We start from the raw sequence: 27,724 nt of genomic DNA, 5'->3' as shown, positions 1-27,724 counted from the left end.
TTTTAACAATTAAGTTTCAGGGAACAAGTAGATAATAGAACCAACAAAATTAAGACAATGTGAGGACTTCAGTTTCCCTTGTTTCCTTAATGTATTCCCAGAGTCTTCACAGACTTTCTAATCCATCACTCTCTTTGTTCATTACCTTGGGCAAATGAAATTCCACTCATAGAAATATTGCTGGTTTCTCCTATACTTTAGAAATTAGACCACCAGCTGGGCGTGGTGGTTCACGCCTGTAATCCCAGCACTTTGAGAGGCCGAAGCAGGCAGATCGCCTGAGCTCAGGAGTTTGAGACCACCCTGGGCAACATGGTGAAACCCCATCTTTACTAAAACAAAAAAAAACTTAGCTGGGCGTGGTGGCGCATTCCTGTAGTCCCAGCTGCTCAGGAGGCTGAGGCATGAGAATCACTTGAGCCCAGGAGGCGGAGGTTGCAGTGAGCCAAGATCACACCACTGCACTCCAGCTTGGGCTACAGAGTGAGACTCTGTCTCAAATAAAAATAAATAAAAGGGAAATCAGACCATCCAGGAGGAGCTCCTGCTATATGTATAGCCAGTTCTATAATGTGACATGTGTCCCTAAAATCACCACACAGCAAAATTTTACAATAAAAACCGTAGGCTTACGGTAAAAAAAAAAAAAAAAAAAAAAAAGTTGGGAAACAACACTTGGAAACTTCATCAATGACATCAGAAAAAATATAGGAACCTAATAAAAATGGTAACACAGTTATATACATGTTAATGGTTAAGAAATACAGAAATACTATAATAAATATGATATTTTATTTTGAAAAGACACGAAGTTTTCTCCTGGAAGGGGTGTGAAAACAATTGTAGCTTGTAAGTTATTGTCAAGTTGTGGAAGAAGAGTTATCTGAAATTGGAAGGATAATTTTAACATCAGATGTGAATAAGTATGGTTCCTAACACATGCAGTGAACTGAGGTAGCTTGTAGGTGTTTGAGGTGTGTGTGTGTGTGTGTGTGTGTGTGTGTGTGTGTGTGTGTGTGTGTTTAGTCCTATGTGACCCAGTTCAGCTAGGTGGAGTTTTCTGCACTCATCTAGTGGTTCTCATGGATAAAATGTGCATAAGCAAATGTGAAATTCCACTTATGCTCACTGTTCTTTAAGATACAAATTATGTTGGAACAAATTCACATTTCCAAAACAACGATTACAGCCAAACTGATTGTACTTTATTTCTACCTTAACGTCTATTATTACAACTATTTCCTAGCTTAATTTCTAGTCTCAAAGATGATGAAGAGGTGCTGTCCTCCTCTATAAAACCTATTCTTCCAGCTGCATTTTTGGTAGCTGTTAAGAAAGTAGATCTCTTGACTTTTGAAGGACTCTAACATTTACTCCAACTGTCTTCAGCAGTCTTACATACAAAATGTCTCTCCACTGCCACCTTCTTCTCATGCAAAAATGGATAATTTCTCTATTCCTAAAAAGGGGTCTACTCTTTACACTGTTGTGCTCTCTCTAATACCTGTTTCCCTCTCACAAACGTAATAAGCAAGTGGCTCTATATCCAGAACCAGCATTTCTCTTCTCCCCATGATAGATTCTATCATTCCCTATAATATCTCTCAGCAAGATCAGTAAAATGGCTCTTTTGAAAGGCACTAATATCCTCTTTGTTGGCAAATTTATCCATTTTCTTTCCATTTTCGTTCCTCATTTCTGTGAAGCATCTGACTGTTGGATTCTATGATCATTTCCTAGGGTTTTCATAACAAACTGGATGGCTTAAAACAACAGATACTTATTCTCACACCATTCTGGAGGCTGGAAGTCTGAAACCAAGAGGTCAACGAGGCCATACTCCCTCTGAGACTCTGGGTGGAATCCTTCCTTGCCTCTTTCTAGCTCCTGGTGGTGGCTGTCAATCCTTGGCATCCTTTGGCTTACAGCTCACCAATCTAATCTCTGCCTCTGTCACTAAATAGTGTTCTCTCTCAATGCTTCTCTTCTCTCTTATAACAACGCCAGTCATATTGCATCAAGGCCCTGGTATGACCTCATGTTAACTTATATCATAATTAAAACTGCAAAGAGCCTATTTCCAAATAAAGTCATATTCACAGGTATCAAGGATTTCAACATACCTTTTAGTGGAACACAATTCAACCTATAACTGTCACCTACATTTTCCTGAAACATTTTTGTCTCTTTGCTTCCCAAACACAATACAAATACTTATAAGAATTTTGAGTGTTGACTACATGCCCTTTTATATGCTGAAAATTTTACGTTGATTTTATATACCCACATAATCCTCACAACAATCCTCTTAGGTACTATTATTTTTAATAATTTTACAGAGGACAAAATGGTAAATAACTGCCCACAAACACACAGGTGATCAAGAAGCTAAAATCTGAACCCAGGATACCTGGTTCCAATACTCACACCTATCATTGCACTATCTGTCCACCCAAAAATTCCTTGGCCAGCAATTGAGAAAAATAGCTGAGGAAGAATCAGAACCTCACTGCTGATCCTAGAAAATGTGGTTTAAATAGAGTGATGAGATAATATTCCAAATTGCAAGATTAAGAGAGAATGGAAAGAGAAAGAGGTAAAGGAATGAGTACGTGTTAGTACTTTGAAGATTTGCAAAGAGAAGGAAAACTGTAACTTTAGAGTAAGGGTCATATTTAGAACAGGAAAAACATAAGCCTGTTGGCACGTTGAAGGCAAGGGTTAAATAGAATAATCCTGAAAACGCAAGAAAAAATAAGGATGGCTAACGGGACACAATTTTGAGAGACAGAGGAGGATATGATCAAGTTCACAAATAAAGATGTTAGTCTTTCAAAAGAAGATGTCAACAGAGAGGGATTAGAGAATGATATTTTTTTCTTTCATGTTTCAGTTTTATCATCCAGCTCAGAGCAGACATCAGCAAACAACCTTAATCTTCCCTCTCCACAAAGGTTTTTGGCTTCTTAAGGAGTAGGCCATGCCAGATTCTTTCAGTTGTCCTCCAATAAATAAAAAATGATTGACATCTGAAGCCAGTAATATTTTTGTTCTAAAATTTAGCCCATCTGAGGAAATTTAACCCTTCTGAAAATCAATGATATGTTTTCCACAGTATATTCTGCACCTGTATTAGGGTTTTTAGGTCTTTTTTGGCTTTATTTATGTTTATCTATTCATTCATTGATGGAGAGATAAGTTGTTTCCATGTCTTGGCTATTATGAATGACGCTGCAATGACCACATGGGTGCAGATATCTCTTCAAGATACTGATTTTGTTTCCTTCAGATATATACACAGAAGCAGATCATATGGTAGCTCTATTTTTAATTTTATAGGCCTCTCCTTACTGTTTTCCGTAATGTCTGTACCGATACATTCCCACAAACAGTATACAAGGGTTCCCTTTTCTCCACATCCTCACCAAAACTTACTATCTCTTGTTTTTTTGATGATAGCCATACTAACAGGTTAGATGTGGTATCTCATTGTGGTTTCAATTTGCATTTCCCTGATGATTGGTTATGTTGAGCACCTTTTTGTGTACATGTTGGCCATTTCTATGTCTTCTTTGGGAAAATGTCTATTCAGGTCTTTTCCCATTTTTAAATTATATTATTTGGTTTTTTCTACTATTAAGCTGAATGAGTTCCTGACATATTTGGGATATTAATCCCTTATCAGGTATTTGGTTTGCAAATATTTTCTCCCAGTCCCATTTCATTTCAACTCATTGTCTTTTTATTTAGCTGATTGTTTTCATTTCTGTGCAGAAACGTTTTAGTTAATACAGCCCGTTTGTGTATTTTTGCTTGAGTTGCCTGTGCTTCTGGTGTCATAGCCAAAAACATTATTGCCAAAACATAGGGAAAAGTGGTTTTTGCCTACGGTTTCTTTCTCTTCTAGAATTTTTAAGTATTTAATCCATTTCTAATTAATTTTTGTGAAAGGTATAAGACATGGGTCCAATTTCATTCTTTTGCTCGTGGATATCCAGTTTTCCCAACCCCACTTATTGAAAAAGGTAACATTTCCCCATTGTGTATTCTTGGTGCCCTTGTCAAATATTGACAAATAGTTGGTTGTATATGCATGGGTTTATTTCTGGGCTCTTGATTCTGTTCCATTTGTCTTTGTGTCTATTTTTATGCCAATAAAATAAAAATGCTATTTTAGTTTTTATGGCTTTAGAATATAGTGTGAAATCAGGTAATGCAATGCATCAAGCTTTGTTCTTTTTTTTCAAGAATGCTTTGACTATTTAGAGTTTTTTGTGGTTTCACATAAAATTCTGGAATTTTTTCATACTTCTGTCAAAATGCTATTGGAATTTTGATAGGAATTTCACTGAATCTGTAAATTGCTTAGGGTAATATGTATATTTTAATAATGTTAATTTTTCTGATCCAGGAACATGGACTATCTTTCCATTTAATTGTACATACTTTAATTTCTTTCAACAATGACTTATTGTTTTAAGTGTAGAGATGTTTCACTTTCTTGGTTAAATTTATTCCTAATTATTTTATTGTTTCAGTGGTATTATAAATGGGATTGAATGTTTTTTCAGATAGTTCATTGTTAATGTATGAAAATGCAACAGATTTTTTACATGTTGATTTTGTAGCTTACAACTTTACTGAGTTTGTTTATTCTAACTATTTTTTGGTGGAATTTTTAGAATTTTCTATATGTAAGATTATGTCATCTGCAAACAGATGATTTTATTTCCTTCTCTCTGATTTGGATGCCCTATTTTTTCTTGCCTAATTATTCTAACTAGCACTTCCAGTAATATGTTGAATAGAAGTAGCAAGAGTAGGCACCCTTATCTTGCTACTGATGTTTGAGAGAAAGCCTTCAGCTCTTCACCATTGAGTATAATGTTTGCTGTGGGTTTATCATATTTGGTCTCTATTAGGTTGAGATACATTCTTTCCATATTAAATATGCTGAGAGTTTTTATCATGAAACCATGTTAAAATTTGTCAAATGCTTTTTCTGTATCTGTTAAGATGATCACATTATTTTTATCCTTCCTTCTGTTAATATGGTGTATCACAATTATTGATTTGTACATATTGAACCATCCTTGTACTCCAGGGATAAATCCCACTTGATTATGCTAAAGGATACTTTAATGTGCTATTGAATTGTGCTTGCCAGTATTTTGTTGAAGATTTTTGCCTCTACATTCATCAGGAATATTGTCCTGTAATTTTTTCTTCTTCTAATATCCTGTCTGGCTTTGGTATCAGGGTAATGCTGTCCTCATAAAATGAGTTTGGAAGTATTCCCACCACTTTAGATTTTTTAGAAGAGTTTGAGATGGCTTGGCATTAATTCTTCCTTAAATGTTTGGTAGAACTCAGAATGAAGACTAAAGGTCTTGGATTTTTCCTTGTTGGGAGGTTACTGATTCAATCTCCTTGCTCATTACTGGTGTATTCAGACTTTCTATTTCTTCATGTTTCAATCTTTTTAGATTGTATGTTTCTATAAATTTATACATTTTCTCTAGGTTATTCAATTTGTTGATACATAATAGTTCATTGCAGTCTCTTATGATCCTATGTATTTCTGTGATATGAGTTGTAATGTCTTCTTTTTCATTGATAATTTTATTTATTTGAGTTCTCCCACTTTTTTTCTTGATTAGTCTAGCTAGAGGCTTGTTAATTTTATCTTTTCCAAAAACTAATTTTTGGTTTTATTGATCTTTTGTATTGTTCTTCTATTCTCTATTTCATTTTTTCCCATTCTAATCTTTATTGTTTCCTTCTTTCTGCTAACTTTGTATTTATTTTGTTCTATTTTTCTAATTCCTCAAAGTGTATAGTTAGCTTGTTTATTTGAGATCTTTATTGTTTCATAATGTAGTCATTTACAGCTATAAACGTTCCTCTCAGCACTGCTTTTGTATCACATAAGTTTTGGTATGTTGTATTTTCATTTGTGTTAATCTCAAGTTATTTTTTGATTTATTCTATGACTCCTTAATTATTGAGGAGTGTGTTTAATCTCCATAAATTTGTAAATCTTCCGATTTTCTTTCTGTTGTTTACTTTGTTTCATACTATTGTAGTGAGAAAAGATACCTGATGTAATTTCAATCTTCTTGAATTTATTAAGACTTGTTTTGTGTCCTAACATATGATCTCTCCTGGATATTTTATGTGCCCTTGAGAATAGTATGTATTCTGCTGCTGTTGGATGAAATGTTCTGTATATGTCTGTTAAGTTCACTGGGTTTAGAGTATTGTTCAAACCCATGGTTTCCTCATCTATTTTCTATCTGGATGATCTATCCATCATTGAGGGTTTAATATCAAAGATCTTTACTATTATAATATTGCTGTTTATTTCTCCTTTCACTTCTATTGTTGTAAATATACTCACTTTATATATTTAGCTGCTCAGTGTTGGGTACATAAATATTTATAATTGTTCTATCTTCTTGATAAATTGATCCCTTTATCATTAAGTAATAGTCTTCTTAGTCTCTTGTGACAGTTTTTGGCTTAAAGTCAATTTGTATGATATAATTATAGTCACTCATGCCCACATTTGATTATCGTTTCATGAAAAGTCTTTTCCATCCCTAACTATAGCCTACGTGTGTCTTTAAAGCAAAAGTGAGTACCCTCTAGGCAGCTTATTATTGGATCTTGTTTTTTAATCCATTCAAATGCTGCACATCTTTTCATCAGATAATTTAGTCCATTTATCTTTAAAGTAATTATTGATAATTTAAAAAGTATCTTTGCCATTTGGTTAATCTTCTGATTCTTTATATTTCCTTTACTCATTTCTTCCTTGCTTATTGTCTTCTTTTGTAATTGATGAATTTTGTGTTGGTATTCTTTGATCTCTGTCTCTTAATCTTTTGTGTATCTACTGCAGGTTTATTCTTTGTGGTTACCATAAGACTTGCATAAAATATCATTTTCACATCTTATTTTAAGCAGATAATTTAAATTTAGTTGTCTATAAAATGACACTTTCAACTCACACCTAATATTTTATGTTATTGATATTACAATTTATATTTTATGTATTCCATATCTAATAGCAAGTTATTGTTGTTATAGTTATCTTTAATACATTTTTAACTTCTCCACTAGAATTGAAATGAGTTATGCATCACCATAATAAAAATTTAGAGAATTCTGCCTTTGACTATATATATTTATTTTTAGAACAAGTTTCATATATTCATATATTTTAGGTTATTAAATTAGTGTCCTTTCATTTCAACTTGATGAACTTCCTTAAGCATTTCTTTTAAGGAAGGTAAAAGTGATCAACTCCTTCATCACTTTGGGATGGGAAATCTTTATCTCTCCATTTCTGAAGGACAAGTTTAGTGGGTACAGTATTCTTGGTTGGAAGTTTTTTTTAGTATTTTGAATATATGATCCCACTCTTTCCTGGCCTGCAAGGGTTCTGCTAGAAATCCACTGATAGTCTTGTGGAGGCTCCACTGTATATGATGAATCATTTTTCTTTCATTGCTTTCAAAGTTCTCTTTGTCTTTGACTTTTGACAATTTATTTATAATTTGCTTTGTGCATAACATTTCAGATTCAACCTGGCTAGTGACACTTGGGGTTCCCAAATCAGAATGTCTATTTCTCTCCCCAAATTTTCAAGGTTTTCAGTAATCATTTCTTTAAACAGGCTTTTGGTCCCTATCTTTCCTTCTTCTCCTTCTGGAATTTTCATAATGCATATATTGTTTCACTTGATGGTATCCCATTAACTCATAACATTTCTTTGCTTTTTAAAATTATTTTGTTTCCTTTTTGCTCCACCAACTGAAAATTTTCAAATGACCTGTCTTCAAATTCACCGATTCTTTCTTCTTCTTTATTGAGTCAAATATTGAAGCTCTCTACTGAATTTTTCATTTCATTCATTGTATTCTTCAGCTTTAGAATTTTAATTTTATTTAATGGTTTCTATGTCCTTGTTGAACTTCTATAATAGTTTTGATCATGTGTTGCTTATCTAACTTCATTTAGTAGTCTACCTGTTTTTTTCTTGAAGTTCACTGAACTTGTTTAAAGGGATTATTCTCAATTCCTTGTCAAACAGTTCCTAGATCTCCATTTCTCTAGGATCAACTATTGGAGCTTTACTAGTCTTCTTTGGTAGTTTCATGTTACCATGACTCTTTGTGATCCTTATATTCTTGCATTGGTGACTGTGCATTTAAGGAAGCAATCAGGTCTTCCAGCCTTTACAGGTTCACTTTGGCAGGGAAAGATCTTCACCCATCAGCCCAGCCTGCGGTTTTAGACAGACAAGCTGGTAGCATTCGCAGGTAGGTTATGCTTTCTGTCAAGGTCTCCAATTGGGCAAGACATCTGCCCATGCTCTGATGTTGGGTGGAGCTGCAAGGTGGTCTCTGCAACCAGTAAGTCTGCTGACCTGGCTGTTGTCAGGCAGAATTTCTGCTTGGGATCCTGGTAAGATGGGGCCACTGGTTGGGCTCCACAATTGCCTCTGGCTGGGCAGAGTTATAGGCTGCTTTCCCTGGCCAAGCAGTGCTGCTGCTTGGACTTACGATTAGGCAGGGCTATAGGCTGAGTTCCACAATCACTCCTAGTCAGAGACCTAACCAATCTCTCTGGCCAGACAGTGCTCATGGCTGGTCTCCACATTCATGCAGGCTGAGCTCTGCAGTTGGGGTTAGCTGCAGCCTGGGCTCTGCAATTAGGTAGGGTCACAGGTTGTGTCTCACAGTTGAGCAGGGTTATTGGGTGGGTTGCCTGATAATTCAGAGCTGTTGGCTGTGCTCCACAATCAGTGAGGACCTCTACTGGGCTCTCAGTTTGGGAGAATCTGTAGATTGTGCCCTGCAGTTTGATGGGGTTATAGGCTGCATTCCACAATTAGGTGGGTTTGCTGTCTGGACTCCCTGCTCCATCAGGCTATGCTCCACAATTTAGCAAGACCGTAGGCTGGGTTTTATTGTCAGGTGGGGCTGTAGGCTAAACTTCACAGCTGAGAGGGGCCATAGACTGGGCTTCACAGTAGGCTGGATTGCTAGCATAGCTCCCTGGTCAGGCAGGGACACAGGCTTGCCCCATAGTTGGTCAAGGTCACTGGCTGGGCTACCTTCCCTGGTGGAATCACAGGCTGGGTTCTATGTCATGGCAAAGTCTTTGTCTAGGCTTCTTCATCAGGCAGGGCTGCAAGATATGCTCCAGAGTCAGGCCAGGTCATTGGCTTGGCTCATTGCTCAGGCAGGGCTCTAGGTTAGGCTCCATGGCTTGGCCTGACCACTGGCTTGGAACCCAAAACAGGCAAAACTGCAGACTGTATTCTCTGGCCAGACAGTACCACTAGTTTTGCTCCATGGTTAGGCAGAGACACTGACTAAGTTTTCTGGTTAGTCAGTGATCATGCTAACAGCAGGGATGGAGTGCTATCGCCAAGTTCTGTGCACTGGTTGCTGTGAGCCCTGCCATGCTTCTTTGTTCCTGGCTGACCCCACAGAATCTAGCCCTGCCAAGTCCCCCAGTATACCCTGTAGGAGAAAGCAGAAGTGAGTTTCCCATGAAACACCCCAAAATGTTGGAAAAGCTGGATGTCCATCTAGGACTAGCTTGGTATGATGCCATGCCAGCCTGAGGGAGAGGTGAAGCAGTCAAAGTGTAACAGCTTCTCTTACCCTTTTAATGAGACTTTTTCTCATTTCTGTGGGGTGCATCAGCCTCACCCCCAGTTTCTGGGATTTTCACAAAGGCACTCTTCTCTGTAGATGATTGTTAGTTTGTCTTCCTGTGAGGAGTACTAAAGCTAAGCAAATTCTATTATCTTGCTGACATCATCTGAACTGGGGTTTTATTTCTTCAATTTATTTTCTATTTAAGGGAAACAACGTTATTAACTTTTCTTAATAAGTATCTCTAATTGAAAATTTGTAGAAGATGTCATTTTAAAAATATTTCAACTTTTGTAACTAAGGAAAAAGTTTAAGTTAAATTGTCCCTAGGATCTGTCATCCACAGGAAAGTTAAACATGTCAACAGAGAACTGCTTAGTGCTGCCACTCCTAAACTTCTGAATGAAGTCAATGTAAAATGTTACCAATTTCCAAGTTTTAGGATTCCTAAAAAACAAAAAAAAAGGAAAGAATGGAAAAGAAGATGAAGAAGGAAGAGGGCAAGAAGGAGGAGAGAAAAGAAAGTCATACAGAGTTATGCCAAAATCAAAATAACATGCTAACACCCATCTAGCTAATGGCTAATAGTTTGTAGGCCCACATGGACATCTAACTTTTAAACATTGAAAAGACCCAGATAAACATTCTTGATATTACATACTCAACTGACTTGCTCTAGCTCAGCCAACCTAGTCTTGTTTTTCTATGTTCATTCCTCCTACTCCAGCCTCCAGACATTTCTACACATACCCCCATGCCAGAAATAGCCACCCACCAGCCATCTGCCAAGCTGCTTTCCTGCCTTCATTCATCTGAAAAATTATCTTAAACCCCAACCTATCAGGAAGTCTACTGCAATTTGTGGGCAGGATCATAAGAGTCAGCCTAAAGAGCATAATGATAAGAGCATTTTATACTTTATATAAAGTGCATTGATGTTTCACTCTTTCTTTTTTTTTTTTTTTTTTTTTTTGAGACAGAGTCTCGCTCTGTCGCCCAGGCTGGAGTGCAGTGGCGCAATCTCTGCTCACTGCAAGCTCCGCCTCCCGGGTTCACGCCATTCTCCTGCCTCAGCCTCTCCGAGTAGCTGGGACTACAGGCGCCCGCCACCACGCCCGGCTAATTTTTTTGTATTTTTAGTAGAGACGGGGTTTCACCATGGTCTTGATCTCCTGACCTCGTGATCCGCCCGCCTCGGCCTCCCAAAGTGCTGGGATTACAAGCGTGAGCCACCGCGCCCGGCCGATGTTTCACTCTTTCAATCTGCATAGTTATATTATAAGGTATTGTTGCACTCATTTTACAAAGGAGGAAATTAAAGCTTACAAATGTTAAGTGCTTTATCCATATTTTCTTATATAGTAAAGGGCAGAGTTGGAGGTCAAATATAGGTCTTCTCATTGCTGGTGATATAAATTGTTTTTACAAAGGCAAAACTGTATTATCCATTTCTATCCTAAGGAGCATAAGGGATATTCAATGATTAGGCAAGTGCCCTGGGAGTTCACAATAAATATTAAACCTTTTCATCTACAAAATTAATTGACTTCTTACAATAGTAAATCAGAAGCAGAAAGTGACTTTCTAGGAGTGAATGGCATAAGCACTAACTTTTTCCAAGCAATGGAGAATACTATTTAGTGTTTCAAATTGCAAAAATGCAATAAAAAGCCCAACTAAATTTCTGGGCAGGTTTATAAGTAAATAATATTAATATAAGATACATGGATGCCTTTATGATTCCCTCAGAGTGAGAAGGATCACAAGAAAAATTCAACAATGAATGCCCCCAAGATAAAGCAATCAATATTAAACAAATTTCAGCAAAGTCATTTTTATTAAATTTTCATGATTTCCACAGATATTTATGAGTGTCTAGTCTATGTCAGGCAATAAACAGATTCAAGGGTTAGCAAGTGAACTAGGTCTAGTCCCTGTTCTCTAGAAACTCCTCTCTGCCTACTCTGTCCAGCTTTCTGCCGTAATGGACATTTTGCTCTTAATTTTGCCTTGATTGTTTTCCTGAGGATGCTTAATTTCCTTCATTTTGGCTCTTAGTGATATTCTAGGTGCAACCATAGAGCTGAACTCTATAGTCTATAGAGGGTATATTTCAAAATTGCTACAAAGCCGTTGACACCATTTTGCAAACCCTTTTTGAAACTAGAATCCTCTTCTTTTATGAAGTCCTACAATCAAGTTCCTCTTCAAGGCCTGTGATTGGGTCAGGAGAATATTACGGTTACCCTGCGTTGTCACCTACCGTATGAACCAGTTATATAAAAGGAAGTTTTCACTGTTCTGACAATAAGATAGTCAATGTCTCAAGAGCCACTTGGATGGTGGCTCTTCTATTCCAAGGATTTGGTCACATGACATAGCCTCAAATCCAAATTTATATTGGGCCAGTTCTTATTTATCTTCAGTAAGTTGTAGAAATCATGGAAGATTTCATGGAGAAATAGAAACTTGAATTAAAAATAACAAAATATGATCAAGATAATAAGAGCAGAGCAGGACTTCTGAAATGGCAGACTGAGACCCTCCATAAATCCAGTGCTCCACAAAAGCAGTAAAAAAATTATTGAAATGAAATTATCTAGAACTCTGAAAATTAATCAAAGGATTATAACAAATTGAGAAGCATGTATTCAATGAAAACGATGAACATTGGTAGAAACATGAGTACCTTATAAGTACCTTGATCTACTCTCTACCACCCTCCCCAACTCCACAATAGTCTTGAAAACTGCTAACCTTGCAACCACAGTAACTATTAAAACCAACAGTAAGGTGATCTACACCTAAACACAACACCGTAAAATTTTTGAACGCCAAAAACAAGCAGAGAATCTTGAAAGCAGCAGAAGATAAACTACTTATCATATGTACAGGATCTTTAATAAGGTTAACTTCTGACTTCTCATCAGAAATCATAAAGGCCATAAAGAAGTGGGATGACATATTCAAAGTACTGAAAGAAAAAAACTGTCAACCAAGACTTGCATATGCAAATTAAGACTTTCCCAGATAAATAAAAATAGAGAATTCATCACTAGCAGACCTGCCCTACAAGAAATACCAAAGGGAACGCTTCAGTCTGATTTGAAAGGACACTAGAGGGTAACTTAAATCCATACCAGCAAGGAAGTTAAAAGGTAACTCAAAAAACGGGAGAAAAAATTGTAAAACATATTTTTTTATTTATCTTGGGGATGTTCATTGTTGAATAAACATATTTGTTATCTATATGATAACAGATTCATATTGGGAATATATAAAGAACTCTTAAACTCACTAATAAAAAGACAAATGATCCAATTAAAAATGGGCAAATCATTGCTTCTCAGCCTTTTGGCTAAGATCAAGTATAAAAATGGGCAAGTCATTTGAATAGATATTTTTCCAGTGAAAACACACGAATGGCCAATAAGCATATGAAAAGGTGCTCAACATCATTAGTCATTAAGGAAATACATATCAAAATCACATTAAGATACTATTTCCCATCCACTAGGATGGTTAGTATCAAAAAACAGATAATATCGAACGTTGATAAGGATGGGGAGAAAGATGAAACCTTGTACATTGCTGGTAGAAGTGTAAAAATGGTGCAGCTACTTTGGAAAACAGTTTGGCAGTTCCTCAAAGTGTTAAACATATGATTCAGAAATTTTACTCCTAGGTATATACCCAAGTTTATGTGTGAAATGATACATATATAGTGAAACAATAACATGTTCACACAAAAACTTGTACATAGATGTTCATAGCTGCATTGTTCACAACAGCTGAAAATGAAAACAACTCAAATCTGTATCAACTGATAAATGGATAAATAAAATGTGGTTCATTCATATAATAGGATATTATTTAACCATAAAAAAGAATAAAGTACTGATACATGCTACAACACTGATTAAGCTTTAAAGCATTCTTTATGCTACGTAAAATAAGTCAAACAAAAATACTCCATGTTGCATGATTCCATTTATATGAAATGTCCAGAACAGGCAAATGCGTGGAGACAGAAAGTAGATTACTAGTTTCCTAAAGCTGGGAGATAGGAAAATGGAGAGTTTCTGCTAATGGGTACTGGACTTCTTTTTGGAGTGATGAAAATGTTCTAAAATTAGATTGTGGTGATTGCTTAGTACATTCACAGGGTTGTACACTTTATGCACTTTAAATGGAAAAATGTTTTTTACTCTGATTTGATCATTATACAATATATGTATGTATTGGAGCATCACACTGTGCCCTATAAATATATACAATTATATGTCAATTAAAAACAAAACTTTAAAACAAAAAAATTAAAAAATAATAAAAAATGGATGAATGGTATGATATGAATGTTAGAGTGAACTATATTGCGAAAAACCACTTTTAACAAAAAGAAATGAAGACAACTTCCATAGATCCACAGTCATATACTCTAACCTGCACAAAGAAACTGATAAATTTTAATTAAAATTATTAAATATGTTGTATGGCAGAAATAGATAACATGATTTGGGATGTTGTAGGGATTTAATAACCATTAAAATTTACCAGCGTTTACTATGTTTTCGGAAGCAATGTGCTATGCAAATCAGATACTTTTACACTGTAGTTTTTCAAAATGGATCAAGAGTAATACCATTTCTCAGAGTTTGTCATAGGAAAATAGGTAGCTTTGGTTAAAAAAAATAAGAGGAAAGCTAAGGATAAAAACAGCATTATTTATAACAGTAAAAACTTGAAAGCCATTTAAATGTCCAACACGACCAAAGTGTTCTATTTATTCATAGTGCATTACTTAGTATCTAATCAATAAAAATTTTAAGTGAGAAGACTATGTAGCTCCTTTCATAAATGGCCATGTTGCATGTAATACAGGGTGCTACAAAATTGCCTATGTAGTGCAATATTAATAGCAAACATTTATTGAGCATTTCAGATACTACACTGAGGATTAATTAATTTAATCCTCATTCTAAGCCTATGAAGTAAAGATTATTGAGGAAAGTGAGGCACAGAAAGGTTAAATATGTCCAGGTCACCATGCTTGTAAATGGCAAAGTCGGCATTTGAATCTTGACCATTTGACCGTTTCTCTCACGTCTTAGTCATTAGGCAGCACCAGCTTTCCATCATACCATCATGCTCCATCATATGTGTTAGTGTGCTTGTGGAAAACATGTATGGGTATGAACAAAGACTGAGACAGATATTCAAAAATGAAAACACTCAACTTGACAACAGGATTAGTAGTAAATTATTCCACTCTAATTTTTAAATGTTCTAAAATGCATATACTTTTTTGCCTTTATACAAATAAAAAAATGAAGAAGAAACAAAAATCTTACATCCCTGTTGTTATTACTGTTTCCCAGCTCCCATGGGATAAAACATGCGACATATACCAAGCAAATTTAATGCAAATGCAATACCAAAAGAACAACAAAAAATTACACTGCATTTCATCTTCAGGGATGTATATCACAATATATCTTAGCAAACAAGTTATAGCTGTATCATTTTTACCCTGAATATATCTGCAGTGTTAGGGTTAAACAGCTGGTGTTTCCCAGATCCCAAAATAATAGGACCTGAACATTTTGTTTCTCCATAGACATAAAGGAACACTGTTGCTGTGGTGCAGGCATTTTCAAGATCCCCAGTGACAATGGTCACCTTCCACTCTCTATCTGCAAAGGAAAAAGGAGATCAATATAAAAGTATAGAGGAAAAACACATTAATATTAGGAAAATAAGGATTTCTACTTAATCTACTTGGTTATGAAATGAATAGTTTGTGAAATCAAGTACTAAAATAATTGCTTATCATGGATTTCCTCCTTGAATGCTAGCATATAAAAAGGTTTTGGAAATATTGTAGCTTAATTACAAAACAAATAGCAGTGGGCTTTTGAGAACAATACATATTTTTGGCAAAACAATGGCGTTGGAGGCATTTAGCGCTAAGTGTTTAGCTGAAATACTTAGGAGTTTATTTAGGCAAATAACTGTCAAATTTGGGGATGGGAATGGATGACAGGCATCCTGATATAAGGCATCATCTGTACTAGAGAAAAGTCCTATCAAGCTACACTAGTAACACAGTGTGGTGATCCTAGCAGATAGTGCTAAGGATGTAGAAGATATAAAAACTAGGCAAAAAAGAACTAACTTTCTTTCTCATGAAGAATTGCTGGAGTTCCCTGAGAGTTGGAACAAACCAACAAGTAAGGAAGAAAATGCTGTACTGGATAAATAGGTCTTGACAAAAGGAGTTGGGCTTGGGGAAGGGCGATGAAAAAAAGACACGTTTGAAATAGAGAAAGACAATGCATCATGCAAGCAGAAGAGATCATTGAGCTTCCTGCTGCAGTGATACTGAGCACACAGACAGGCTGAGACAAGCACAGCGTGACAGGAAACAACTTAAAAAGATCTATGAGTTGTTTTATGATTGGTTTAGTTAGAAAGACAAAATAAGTCTTCATTTTATTATTTTGTGCACTTCTTTGGGAAACTACATCATCAACCCACAGCAATGAACCCCTCTCACCCTGAGTCCACACCACGCAGCCAAGCACAGCAAAGGACAAAGTCCTGCCAGTTAGAACTCTGTGCAGGGCGTGCACCTCTACTCATCACAGCCTGTCCCTAGAGTGCAGGGGTAATCTGAAGAGGTTGTTACTGTTGTTTTCTAAGGCTCCATAAACCTACTTCCTTGTGAGTATTTTTTATATTTCCAAAATACAATTAAAACCACCACTATTCTGCCCACCAAGTTCTCAGTAATTCTTTCATTAAGATGCGATTTTCTTTTTAAAACAACAATGCTACTCCCCACCCGCCACTGTCTGTATATACATAAACATCATTTGAAGATCTCTAAACGGTTTGATAAAACTTGCATCAAGTAAATTTTGCATAATGTCATCTTTGTTAAGAAAGATGGACCCGGTACCTCAGTACCAAAAGCCAAAGGGGCAGCAGAACTCAAAAGGGTGCACTGCTACTTCTACCCTGCAGCCAGCCAGTTTTCAGGAACTACAGTTCATGTGGGAAAATAAGAAACACGCAAATCTAAAACTAAGTCCCATTGAGAATCCTATCATAATTTAATTCTTACAGAAAACCTCACACCTGTGCTTTGATGCATAATTCAAGAAGTTGAAGGATCTCTTTCCTTTTTTGTAGGTCTTCTTTCCTATCTCATCCTTATCTCCTTCCCCGGCCATCTGGGTCTGCTGTCATGCTATCATGGGGGGAGGGACGTGAATAAGTTTGCATAGAAGCTTGGATGTCTTGTTTACTGAAATAGAGGCAAATAGCAAGGAACCACTGATTCATATAATATGTCTGTGTTCCTCCTTTTTGGAATTAGAATGTCACGATGACATAGGACTTAAGGGTGGAATAACTAATGAACATCATCTGCAGTTATTTTTATTCACTTTCAAGTTTTCCTAAGCATATTTTTCTTTTTTGCAACTGGAAAAAAAATAAATTTTATATTTCATCCTTTAAAAATCGAATCACTTAACTTCTCTAAGAATGTTTCACTACCTAAAATACAAAAGAGTTGAGAACAGTTGTAGAAAATAACATAGAGGAACATGCTGAGTTTGTATTTAAATCAAAAGTTCCACTGCCCTATGAAATAATTTATTTATAACAGGGCTAAAAATATGTTTACAGTTTTTGTATTGCTTGTATATGTGCCAAAATTACAAGTATTTGTCTGTAATTTTCTATTGCAAAACTTTTTTCACCAAAAAAACAAAAGAATATGACTTCAGATATTTTATCTATACGTTTCTTTTTTTTTCCTTTGCCTTATAGCTGCTGTCTATTCAACCCCAAGGACTCATATCAAAAAATGTTGTCATCTGTTAATCCCTTTGGGAAATTATTTCTATTAGAGTTTTCAAAGGAAGAAAGAAAATTCCACGTAATTGAAGTCTAAATATTTATCTTACATTTACAATGTTTTGAAAGGTTTAAAAACAGTTCGTTGACTATGCAATAAGCCATTACTGACAATCTACCTCAGGCTGTGCCCTTTCATTCTCTTTTCCAAGCTTAAATTGGGGGAGATACTATAGCAATGTCTTTCATTTAAATAAACCCTACTGTAGATAAAAGGAAATTTTCTTGGAAACCACAGCCTTAGGAGGCTTACTTTTCTTTTGTGTTAAAAATACTTTTAAAGTAGTTTGGATATACTCTATGATCTCCAAATATTCCATAATAAATTTAGATTTCTTCTCAACAATGAAGTAAAGTCTAACAGGATCTTCCATATTTACAATGAGAAGTAAGTGCTCTGCCATTTCCATTCTCATGTAACCATGCAATCAGTATACGTAAAACTGACCTAGAGAATTCCGAACTTCAGCCTATAGTTGTTCCTCAGTATCTGTGGAGGATTGGTTCCAGAAACCCCCATAGATATCAATGCTAATAGATACCCAAGTCCCTGATATACAATGGTGTAGTATTTCTGTATAGCACACACACATCCTTTTGCATACTTTAAATCATGTCTAGATTACCTCTAATACCTAATACTATAAAAATGCAATGTAAATAGTTGTTAGAATGTATTGTTTAGGTAACAATGACAAGAAAAAAGTCTGTATGTGTTCAGTACAGACACTACCTTCCTTTTTAAAAATATTTTTATCTGCTGTTGGTTGAATCCATGAATGTGGAACATCAAGTGTAATGTAGGCCAACAATTGGAATTAAATTAATATCTGTTGACAAGTTGACTTACAGATATTGTGTCCACATTATGCACAAACATTGTGTTTAACATTCGAGAGACTCTAAGGGAAGAAGTGAGTTCGATGATCAAACTCCACACAGTTTATACATCTTACCTAATACCGAGTTTACTAATGATTCACTAGCAGGACACAGGACAAGCATTCTTCCCTTACAGACATCATAATCCAGGGGGTGGCAAACTATGGCCCATGGGCCAAATCCGGCCTGTCACCTGTTTTTGTAATTAAGTTTCACTGGAATGACGCCATGCTCATTTGTTTATGTATTGTACACGGGTGCTTTCACACTACAACAGCAGAGTTGAGTAGTTGCAACAAAGACCATATGGCCTGAAAAGCCTAACCCAGCCTCATCAGCTGGCAGAATGGGGGAGCTATCTCTTCAGATGTCTGCAATTGCAGCACTAACTAAAGTTGTGTGAGAAGCACCACACAAAAAATCACCTAGCTGAGCCATGTTAACCCACTGAAAGCTAAAGATAATAACAAATTATTGTTTTCAGCCACTGAATTTGGGGGTGGTTTTTCACACAGCAATAGATAACTAGAATAGCTGCTGAAAGCATTTCACAGATAAAGGCTCTCCATTATCTTTTTTACTTATAAATACCATTAGCATTTTTATCAGGATGTCTAGTTATTAGCATGTATGCAAGGGGATTTGACTGAGTCACCTCTTTCATGTATCCCTGGTAGAGGAAAAAATTAGATTGCAGACCTGTCATTAACTGTTTCCTTCCTAATGTTTTCTTATCAATTGGAAGTGTATTCTCAGGAAAGCACGGTTGAGTTATTTTGGTGAGCAAAGTTGCTACAGCTAGTGAAGTTCAATAGCCCTTCCTTAGATCATAACATTTTTTCTTTACCTTATGCTGTGTATTCTTTTACAGGGGTTACATGCATTTGACTTTGTAGTTCAGAAAATTAACCCTGTTTTTGAATATAGAAACATCTGTGTCTAGACACGTTTTCAGATACTTGGCAACTGCCCACTGAATACTCAAAAGAAATGCAGAGAGGATGCATGTAAATTAAGCTCTTACATGCAATTGTTAGTTGGGCATACTGAGGGAAAACACTTCACATCTGCTTGCCCTAAGTCACTGCAATTCAATAATAAAAACAATGGGACAGTCTGCTTTGCCTCACTGGACAGCAAACATGTTCCCATGACTCTTACCTTGACAGGGTAGGACACAGGAAGATGCAGTGAAAGCGAAAAAAACCCAGCACGTCTCTGCAGACTGCAGCCTCTCACTTCCCTGACTATAATAATCAGGGGTAGATTGAGACAGCCTAAAAAGACCAAGAGCCCTGTGTGTGAAATGTTTGTTTGGCTCTTACTTAGAGGAGAAGTTGAGGGGTGTGGCAGGGAAAGACGGAGGAGAACTACAGGTGACTTGAGGGGATAAAGCTCAAAAGTTGAACAGATCCACCTCCAAAAAATCCCTGTGAGAGTCCCCCAGATTTTAGGTGGTGAGAAGAGGTCAGAGTAAACAAAACTTTCTCTATCATTACATCCATGCTGACATAATATTACACATAGATTGGCATGTCTGTCAAATGTCTTATCTAGCTCTTTTTATAATATTGATGCCCACTGCCCATAACACCCACCTCTAAGTAGCCACTGACCCCCTCTACAGCCTCCCTCTCACACAGCGACCTTCCCTTGTGCCAGCCTTCAGCTATCCTAAAAGGCTCCTTTCTTCCTCCAGGACTTGGACTAAAATCTTTCAGCCAAAATGTCCTCTCTTTCACCTCTCTCCTCTGACTGGTGAACATGCTAGCTCAAAGCTCACCTTCTCTTAAGAAGCATTAACATGGCCGGGCATGGTGGCTCACGCCTGTAATCCCAGCACTTTGGGAGGCCAAGGTGGGCAGATCACAAGGTCAGGAGTTCGAGACCAGCCTGGCCAATATGGTGAAACTCCATCTCTACTAAAAATACAAAAATTAGCCGGGCATGGTGGTGCACGCCTGTAGTCCCAGCTACTCAGGAGGCTGAGGCAGAAGAATTGCTTGAACCTGGGAGGTGGAGGTTGCAGGGAGCCAAGATCATGTCACTGCACTCCAGCCTGGGCAACAGAGTGAGACTCCATCTCACAAAAAAAAAAAAAAAGAAGCATTAACAAACATTCCTCCCTGTAACCAGAATGAACCACTCTCCCTCTCATGCCTATACTGGACCCTGGCACACTTCAACATTTGGACATGCAAATAAGTGCCTTGACAGATCAGGACCCTCTCCACCCAGATTGTAAGCCCCTGAAGGGCAAATTTTGGCCTTAAATGTCTCTGTATTCTCAGTGTCTAATACAACACTTGGCACATAATAGCCTTTCAAAAAATGAATGGGTGATTTATGAAACGATTTGGGATCCGTTAAAATGTATTTTGAAAAGCAAGGCTGCCTGTATGAGGAAGGATATTCAAGACACTATTAAGATTGTTTCAGCACAATACATAACTATTTATCAATTAACAAAAACAAGTCCTTCTGATGATGTGTCATTAGTGTCATTTTTCATACAAAGGACAAGGATATTGTTATTTGCCTCATAATTGATCTTATTATTAGCACGAAGATAATGGAAACAATATTGACCTTGTATGATCCACATTTTCAAGGTCATGTAAATATATTTAAATGAGATTTAGCAAAGATACTGTAAACAAAACAGATTATTCTAATTTTTATTAATTTTATCTCCAAATAATTCTATGTATATAAATTCACAAGTCCTTCAAAATACAACCTCGTAAGAGGATCATGAGATTTTTTTTAATTTTTAAGTACTTTACAAATATTTTTATTCTTTCAAGAGACAAATATCATTAATCCTATTATACATGTAAAGCAATAGAGAAATTCTGTGCTGACTACCACAGGAGTTGGGATAAATTTGACACCGAATTAGAAACAGTTATGCTTCCTAGATTAAAATGGTTTCGACCAGTGCTCAATTTTCTCCACTTTAAGTCCAGAAAACAACCATAAAACATTATCAGAAATGAATCTGTTACCTATTTTATCTTGATATTGGTCTAAGATGAATCTCTTGTTATTCCTGTGATTATTTACCACTGATTATTGTATGATGTAGTAAAGAGTGACAGAGTCAGCCAACCGGGTGGGACGTGCTTGCTGTAGTCCAAACATGTGCACAGTGGGACTACAGCCACAGCACTCAAGACAGGGATAGGTTCCATTACAAGTGAAACATACAGTTTAAAAGCTAATGTTTATTGGATACATAAGATGTATTAGGCTCTGTTCAAGGTGCTTTATGGATATTATTTAATCCTCACAACAATCCTAAGAGTTTCTACTATTACCTACATTTTATAGGAAAGAAACCGAGGCACAAAGAAATACAGTGATTTCCCAAGCCATGCAGTGAGTCAGTGGTGCAGTCAAGATGCATAATCTGCACTGCTAACCGGAACACTCAGCAGCCTCCCACATGTGAGAGCTTGTCGTATCACTATTCAGGTAGGACAACTATACTTTACTGCAGTTTACCATGCATCCCCTGCCTATTTAGTACATTCAACTCCACCTCAAATCTTGACCCTTAACAGGGAGGACAGTGTGACAGTTAAATATCAAATTCTTTCCAGGTGCCCTAGGTTCCCTGTGATCATTTTCAACATGGATTCTAGCAGCTCAGCCTTACCATTTCCACCTTGTCCTCATCCCAAATTCCCTTCCCGTGTATCCTTGATACTTGCTGCCAAATCTCTCCCATGTCCCATTGCCTCTTTAATCACCCACCTTATCTTGGCTTACATGGAAAACTTGACTTGCCTTCCTTTGACTGTAGTCATCTTTTGGTGTTCCAGGGAGATTAGTTCCAGGACGCCCCCTCATATCAAAATCTAAAGATGCTCAAGTCCCTTATAGAAAATGGCCTAGTTGGCCAAGAATAGTAGCTCACATCTGTAATCCCAGTGCTTTGGCAGGCCAAGGTGGGAAGATCAAGCCCATCCTGGGCAATACAGTGAGATCTTGTCTCTACAATTTTTTTTTTTAATTAGCTGGGCATGGTGGCCTATGCCCATAATCCCAGGTGCTCCGGAGGCCGATGTAGGAGGATCCCTTGAGGCCAAGAGGTCAAGGCTGCAGTGAGCTATGATCATGCCACAGCACTCTACCCTGGGTGACAGAGCAAGACCCCGTCTCTAAAAAATAAACGAACCAAACAAAAACAACAACAAAATGGCATAATATTTGCATATAACCTATGCACATCTTCCCATATACATTAAATCTTCTCTAGATTACTTATAACTAATACAGTATAAATGCTGTATAAATCGTATTTTTTAAATGTGTATTACTTTCTGTTGTTATATAGTCATTTTTTATTGTTTGGGTTTTTTTCTGGAACTTTTCGATCTGTGGTTGACGGAATCTGGGGATGTAGGACCTGCAGGCACAGAAGGCCAACTGCATTTGCTAACAATTCCTGAGTTCTTTGTGTCCCAACATCCTAAGCAATCTACTAGGTTCAAATCTACTTTCAGACCCACATTACTGTGTGCTGGTCATTAGAAGAGCAATTCATGATCTTCAATATATTTAGAATCCAAGTCTTGACCTATGTATGCAGGTCTATATGAGCCTATCCACTACCAATTCTACTGCTACCATGATCTATTCCCGCATAACAAACTATCCTAAAACTTAATGGCGCAAAACAATGACAATCATTTCTTATGCCCTTGAAAGTACAATTTGGACCAGGCTTAGCAGGGAAGGATTATCTCTGCTCCACATACTGTCAACTGGGGCAGTTCAGCTGTGGCTGGGAGGATTTGCTTCCAAGATGGCTCTCTCAACGTGACTGGCAAGGTGATGCTGGCTGCAAGCACAGCCAGGGGTCAGAGCAATGGTCGTTTCATTCCTTTCCGTGCAGACTTCTCTATAAGGTCCAGGCTTTCTCACAGGGCAGTGGCTGGATTCTAAAGACTAACATTCCCAGAAAGTGAGCCAGGCAGGAGTGGTATCATCTTTTATGACCTAATAATGTGCAGCAAAAATGTCACATAGTATCATTTCTGCCTTACACAGTTAGTCAAGGCAGTTTCAAATGTCTGCCCAGGCTGATTCCACCTTTTGTTGAGTTCAGAAGAGCACAGAAAATGCTGCAGTTACAGACATTTTTTGCAAACAGTCTCCCACATCCTCCTTCCCAGACTTCCCCATCTCCATACCTCTCTGACCACTTTTGCAGCAGAACCACTGTTTTCTAGGTCAGCAGTTCTCAACTGTGGGTGAGTTTGCCCCTTGGAGACATTTGTTGATGTCTGGAGACATTTTTTTTTTTTTTTGTCATCACAACTAGGTGCATGCTATTGACATCCAGTGGGTGAGTAGAATCCAGGAAAGCTGCCAAACACCCTGATATTTATGACAGTCCCCCACAACAAAAAGTTATCCAAGCTGAAATGTCGGTAGTCCCACGGTTTAGAAAACTTGCTTCAGATTAACAAGACATACTCTGATTGAGTAAGTCTATTTCACCCCAAACCACTCTATGCTTTCTGTGAATTCTTTATAAACACAAAGTGGTTGAGGAGTAGGCTTTTGATGGTGAAGTTTCTGCAAGGCTGTTGCATATTTGAAGATGCTGAGTGTATTGTATTACTGTTTCAGTGTCAAATACATTCCATTCCACTGCTATGCTGAGTTATGGGTATTTTGTCTCAAACCAAAAAAAAAGGTGTGAGCCAATGTTCTAGAATCAAACAAAAACTAAACACTAGCTATTTAATTTGGGAGCAAATGAAGCTAAACCCAGCCAGGGCATGAGAAGCACTGCATTGTCTTCCTGGTTGCCCACTTAACACCTCCTGGCATGCCTACACCAAAGGTTTTCGGCACTAAACAGTAAGTCGCAGCAACATCTGGCCTCTGCTAGGAGAATTTCTCTTGGCTCACCTTCTCTCCTTTTGATTCTAAACTTGTTCACAAGTTGACTTCTCTTTTCCCACTTAGCCCTGCTGGAATTCATTAACCTAGTTTCAGGCTCCGTATGTTGGGACTGACGAGGCAATCCTGAAAACGGTTCCTCTGGCATCTCAGCTTCACAAATTATGCACACTTATTTGAGACACTGATTCCTGCGACCTGCCCAGGCTCCCCGGTGCCACAGCGTGTCTTCCTGCGGAGGAAATCAGGCTGACACAACAGGCAGAAGGCTCCAACACAAGGGGTAGGCTGTTACCTTGTCATTATCCACACCACCACAGGAAATTGTACCCTGAATGATCAGAGTAAAAGGCAATACAAAACCATCTATAGTTGACTCAGAATACATGATGATGTGATAGAATATTTTATGTTCTTAATCATGTTTAGCTGAGACTAATCATTAAATTTAATTTTCTTTCTTTGAGCAAACACTATTTGGGCAGTGAGGCCAGCCAAGCATGTATAGGTAACAGAATTGAGAGGAGAGAAAAAATATTTTAATAATCTTTACCACACATAATCTACCAAATTGTTAATGATCATACTACTAAGAGTTAGCATTGCCTATAAATAAATGAGTAACTGCTCCAAGAATTTTTAAATCCCTCAAGTCAGAAATCCTTGAGTGCATGTAGGAAGCTGAGTCATTAAAATGAAACAGTTTTGTACAATGGTTAAGAGCTAAGTTCCAATATCAGTTCTTTCATTTACTAACTGCTTGACTGAGGACAAGGTTCTTACACTTCTGAGCCACAGTTTCCTGAGATGGTATTTTATTTGTTTATTTAGTTAGTTTTTTGAGACAGGGTCTTGATCTGTTGCCCAGGCTGGAGTGCAGTGGTGCCATCTAGGTTCACTGCAACCTCTGCCACCTGGGTTCAAGCAATTCTCCTGCCTCAGCTTCACTAGTAGTTGGGATTATAGGCACGCACTGCCATGCTCAGCTAATTATTGTATTTTTAGTAGAGACCGAGTTTCACCATGTTGGCCAGGCTGGTCTCAAACTCCTGACCTCAAGTGATCAGGCCACCTCGGCCTCCCAAAGTGCTGGGATTACAGGCATGAGCCACTGTACCTGGACCTGAGATGGTATTTTTAAAGCCATCTCACTATAATACAATGAGATTCTGGATAAATTACAAAAAAAAATTGTTTTTAGTACATTATTCTAATCTCAAGGAAGTAAGAAAAATTATCCAGTGCATATTAATAATAATAATAAAAGGGGCCACTAGCTGAAAGTGAGTGGTGAGCACTCAGCAAACAAGAAGGCAAGGACTGCAGGTGTGATGGATGCCAACACTCCAAGCCAGGAGAATGAGTGGAGATGGCCACACAAGAGTGGGAGCTGGACCTGAGACTTTTGAAGTAAGCCAAAGGGGGATACACCCTTAGTGAAAGGTTGGGCTCCAAATAAGGGGTAGTAAAAGGAGCTTATCAAAAACCCAACCTGTCCCCACAAAGGTTCTGGTTGAGAAAAGAGTAATATGAAATATAATAACAATAATAATCTCCCCTGACAATTAAAAACATCATTTCACTTGGATCTGAAACAAGGATAAAAGCTAAATCTAGCTTAATAGGTTAAAAAAATAATACAACAAGATAAATCCAAAGATACAGAAGATAAATATCCTTTCACGCACACATTTTTAGTAACTGGGGGCAGTGGACAGTGACAATCAGTCCCTCTAAAGCAAGAACAGTACAGTCCCTGAAGTTGAACCACTTGCATTCAAATTCTAAATCGGTTTGTGTGACTTTAGGCAAGTTATAAAAACCTCTCTGTCCTTTAGTTTCATCACCTGTGAAGTGGAATAATGATACAACCTATCCCATAGGGTTACTGGAGGATGAAATATATAAATTTTTCTGGAACCCTCAGACTACACAGCAAATAATATACGCATTCACTATTAATGTTACCATCACTGCTTCTATTCCACATTGTACCAGGGACCTAGACAGCATATTAGGATAATAAAAGGTGTTGTTATTCACATATGATATGGTTTTCATAGATCATTCAAACTGTATCTTGAAAGAACTTCTAGAACTAGAATTTAAATTTTTTATTATATAATTAATATAAATCTATTGGAGTTAGTGAGGGGGTTAAGTATGTGGCTGGATATAAGAGCAATATGCCAAAGGCACTGACAGCAATGAAGAAACTCAATCCAGCAATGGATACTGAAAATATTCTCTCACAATCAAGTTCAGTCTAACTGAGTAATGCAGTTAGTTTTGCTATGAAGAATGACTTTACCTATATGAATTATAAATATTTAAGATTATAAGGTGTCAACGTTTAGAAAACATGTCCCAGATGATTGTGGGAATTAATTAAACATGGCTACGAGTTAGTAATGGTGCATAATTGTACTTAGTGTTAATCACCTCAAAATGAAAGTAAAAATAACTTAGTTGAGTCCTTTTTCCTTTTCTCCTTTAAATTTAAACAGCATTTTGGTCCACTTTCTTCCCCCTGAAGCTACATAGAAAGGCATAAATGACATACATGTGCCTCATATACTTTCAAAATCTAAGACTCATGTTTGCTTTTCAACATTCTTAACCACAATGTAACACTGCCTCAATAGATTAGACTGCTTAACCTTTCAAGGTTCTTTCCACACCATAAATTAGCTCATTCACATAACTATGAGATCACTGATGTATTTCCAGAATCATATCCCGAGAAGTATTAAAGGTTGCATTATTTAGAATTTAAAAATGAAATAAGACAGAACCATTCACAAGGACAGTGTATCATGAACTAACTAAACTCATTAGTCTTTAATCTACTTTTGAACTATAAAAAATATACATTTTAATGAGGCCATAAAATAAGACAACAGAAATAATTAATTACAAGCAAGCATTTTAAAATAGCTTATTTTAATCAAATTTGATGAAGTATAACTAACAAAGTCCTAGGTCAACACCTTCCCTGTACATTGCAACTTCATGTTTGACGTCACTGATGTTGATTACATGGCTTACATTATTGACAAAGGACTTCTGATATTTTCAGCCTTCATTATAACCTTCATTTTAAAACTATTAGCCTTTATTACCCACATATGCCCCACCAAGTTCTGGTATTAATGGATAATTTTTCTACTTAGAATGTCATTTCAAGCCTTATTACTTGACGGTTTATTGTAAGACACAGACCTCTTGAGGTCCCTTAAAATTATTAAGAAATTCTGGAACATTAGTAAAATTATGACCATACTAAGAGTCTGACACATGAACAGACTTTTCCTTAAAAAATA

The 27,724-nt window shown here is 37.0% G+C and overlaps 1 protein-coding gene across 1 annotated transcript in view; it reads right to left on the bottom strand.

Annotated features, from left to right (window-relative positions):
* Positions 1–10,000: 10,000 nt before the first annotated feature.
* Positions 10,001–27,724, bottom strand: part of LOC101179227 (lipoxygenase homology domain-containing protein 1) — a 158,904-nt gene continuing 141,180 nt past the window's right edge. The window contains 3 exon segments of the mRNA XM_030795086.1: positions 10,001–10,121; positions 11,638–11,771; positions 15,204–15,367. Coding sequence (XP_030650946.1) covers positions 10,001–10,121; positions 11,638–11,771; positions 15,204–15,367 — 419 coding nt within the window.

The sequence above is a fragment of the Nomascus leucogenys genome, chromosome 16 (genome assembly GCF_006542625.1).
Source record: "Nomascus leucogenys isolate Asia chromosome 16, Asia_NLE_v1, whole genome shotgun sequence".
NCBI lineage: Eukaryota > Metazoa > Chordata > Mammalia > Primates > Hylobatidae > Nomascus > Nomascus leucogenys.
This window is presented reverse-complemented; position numbering and strand designations above follow the sequence as displayed.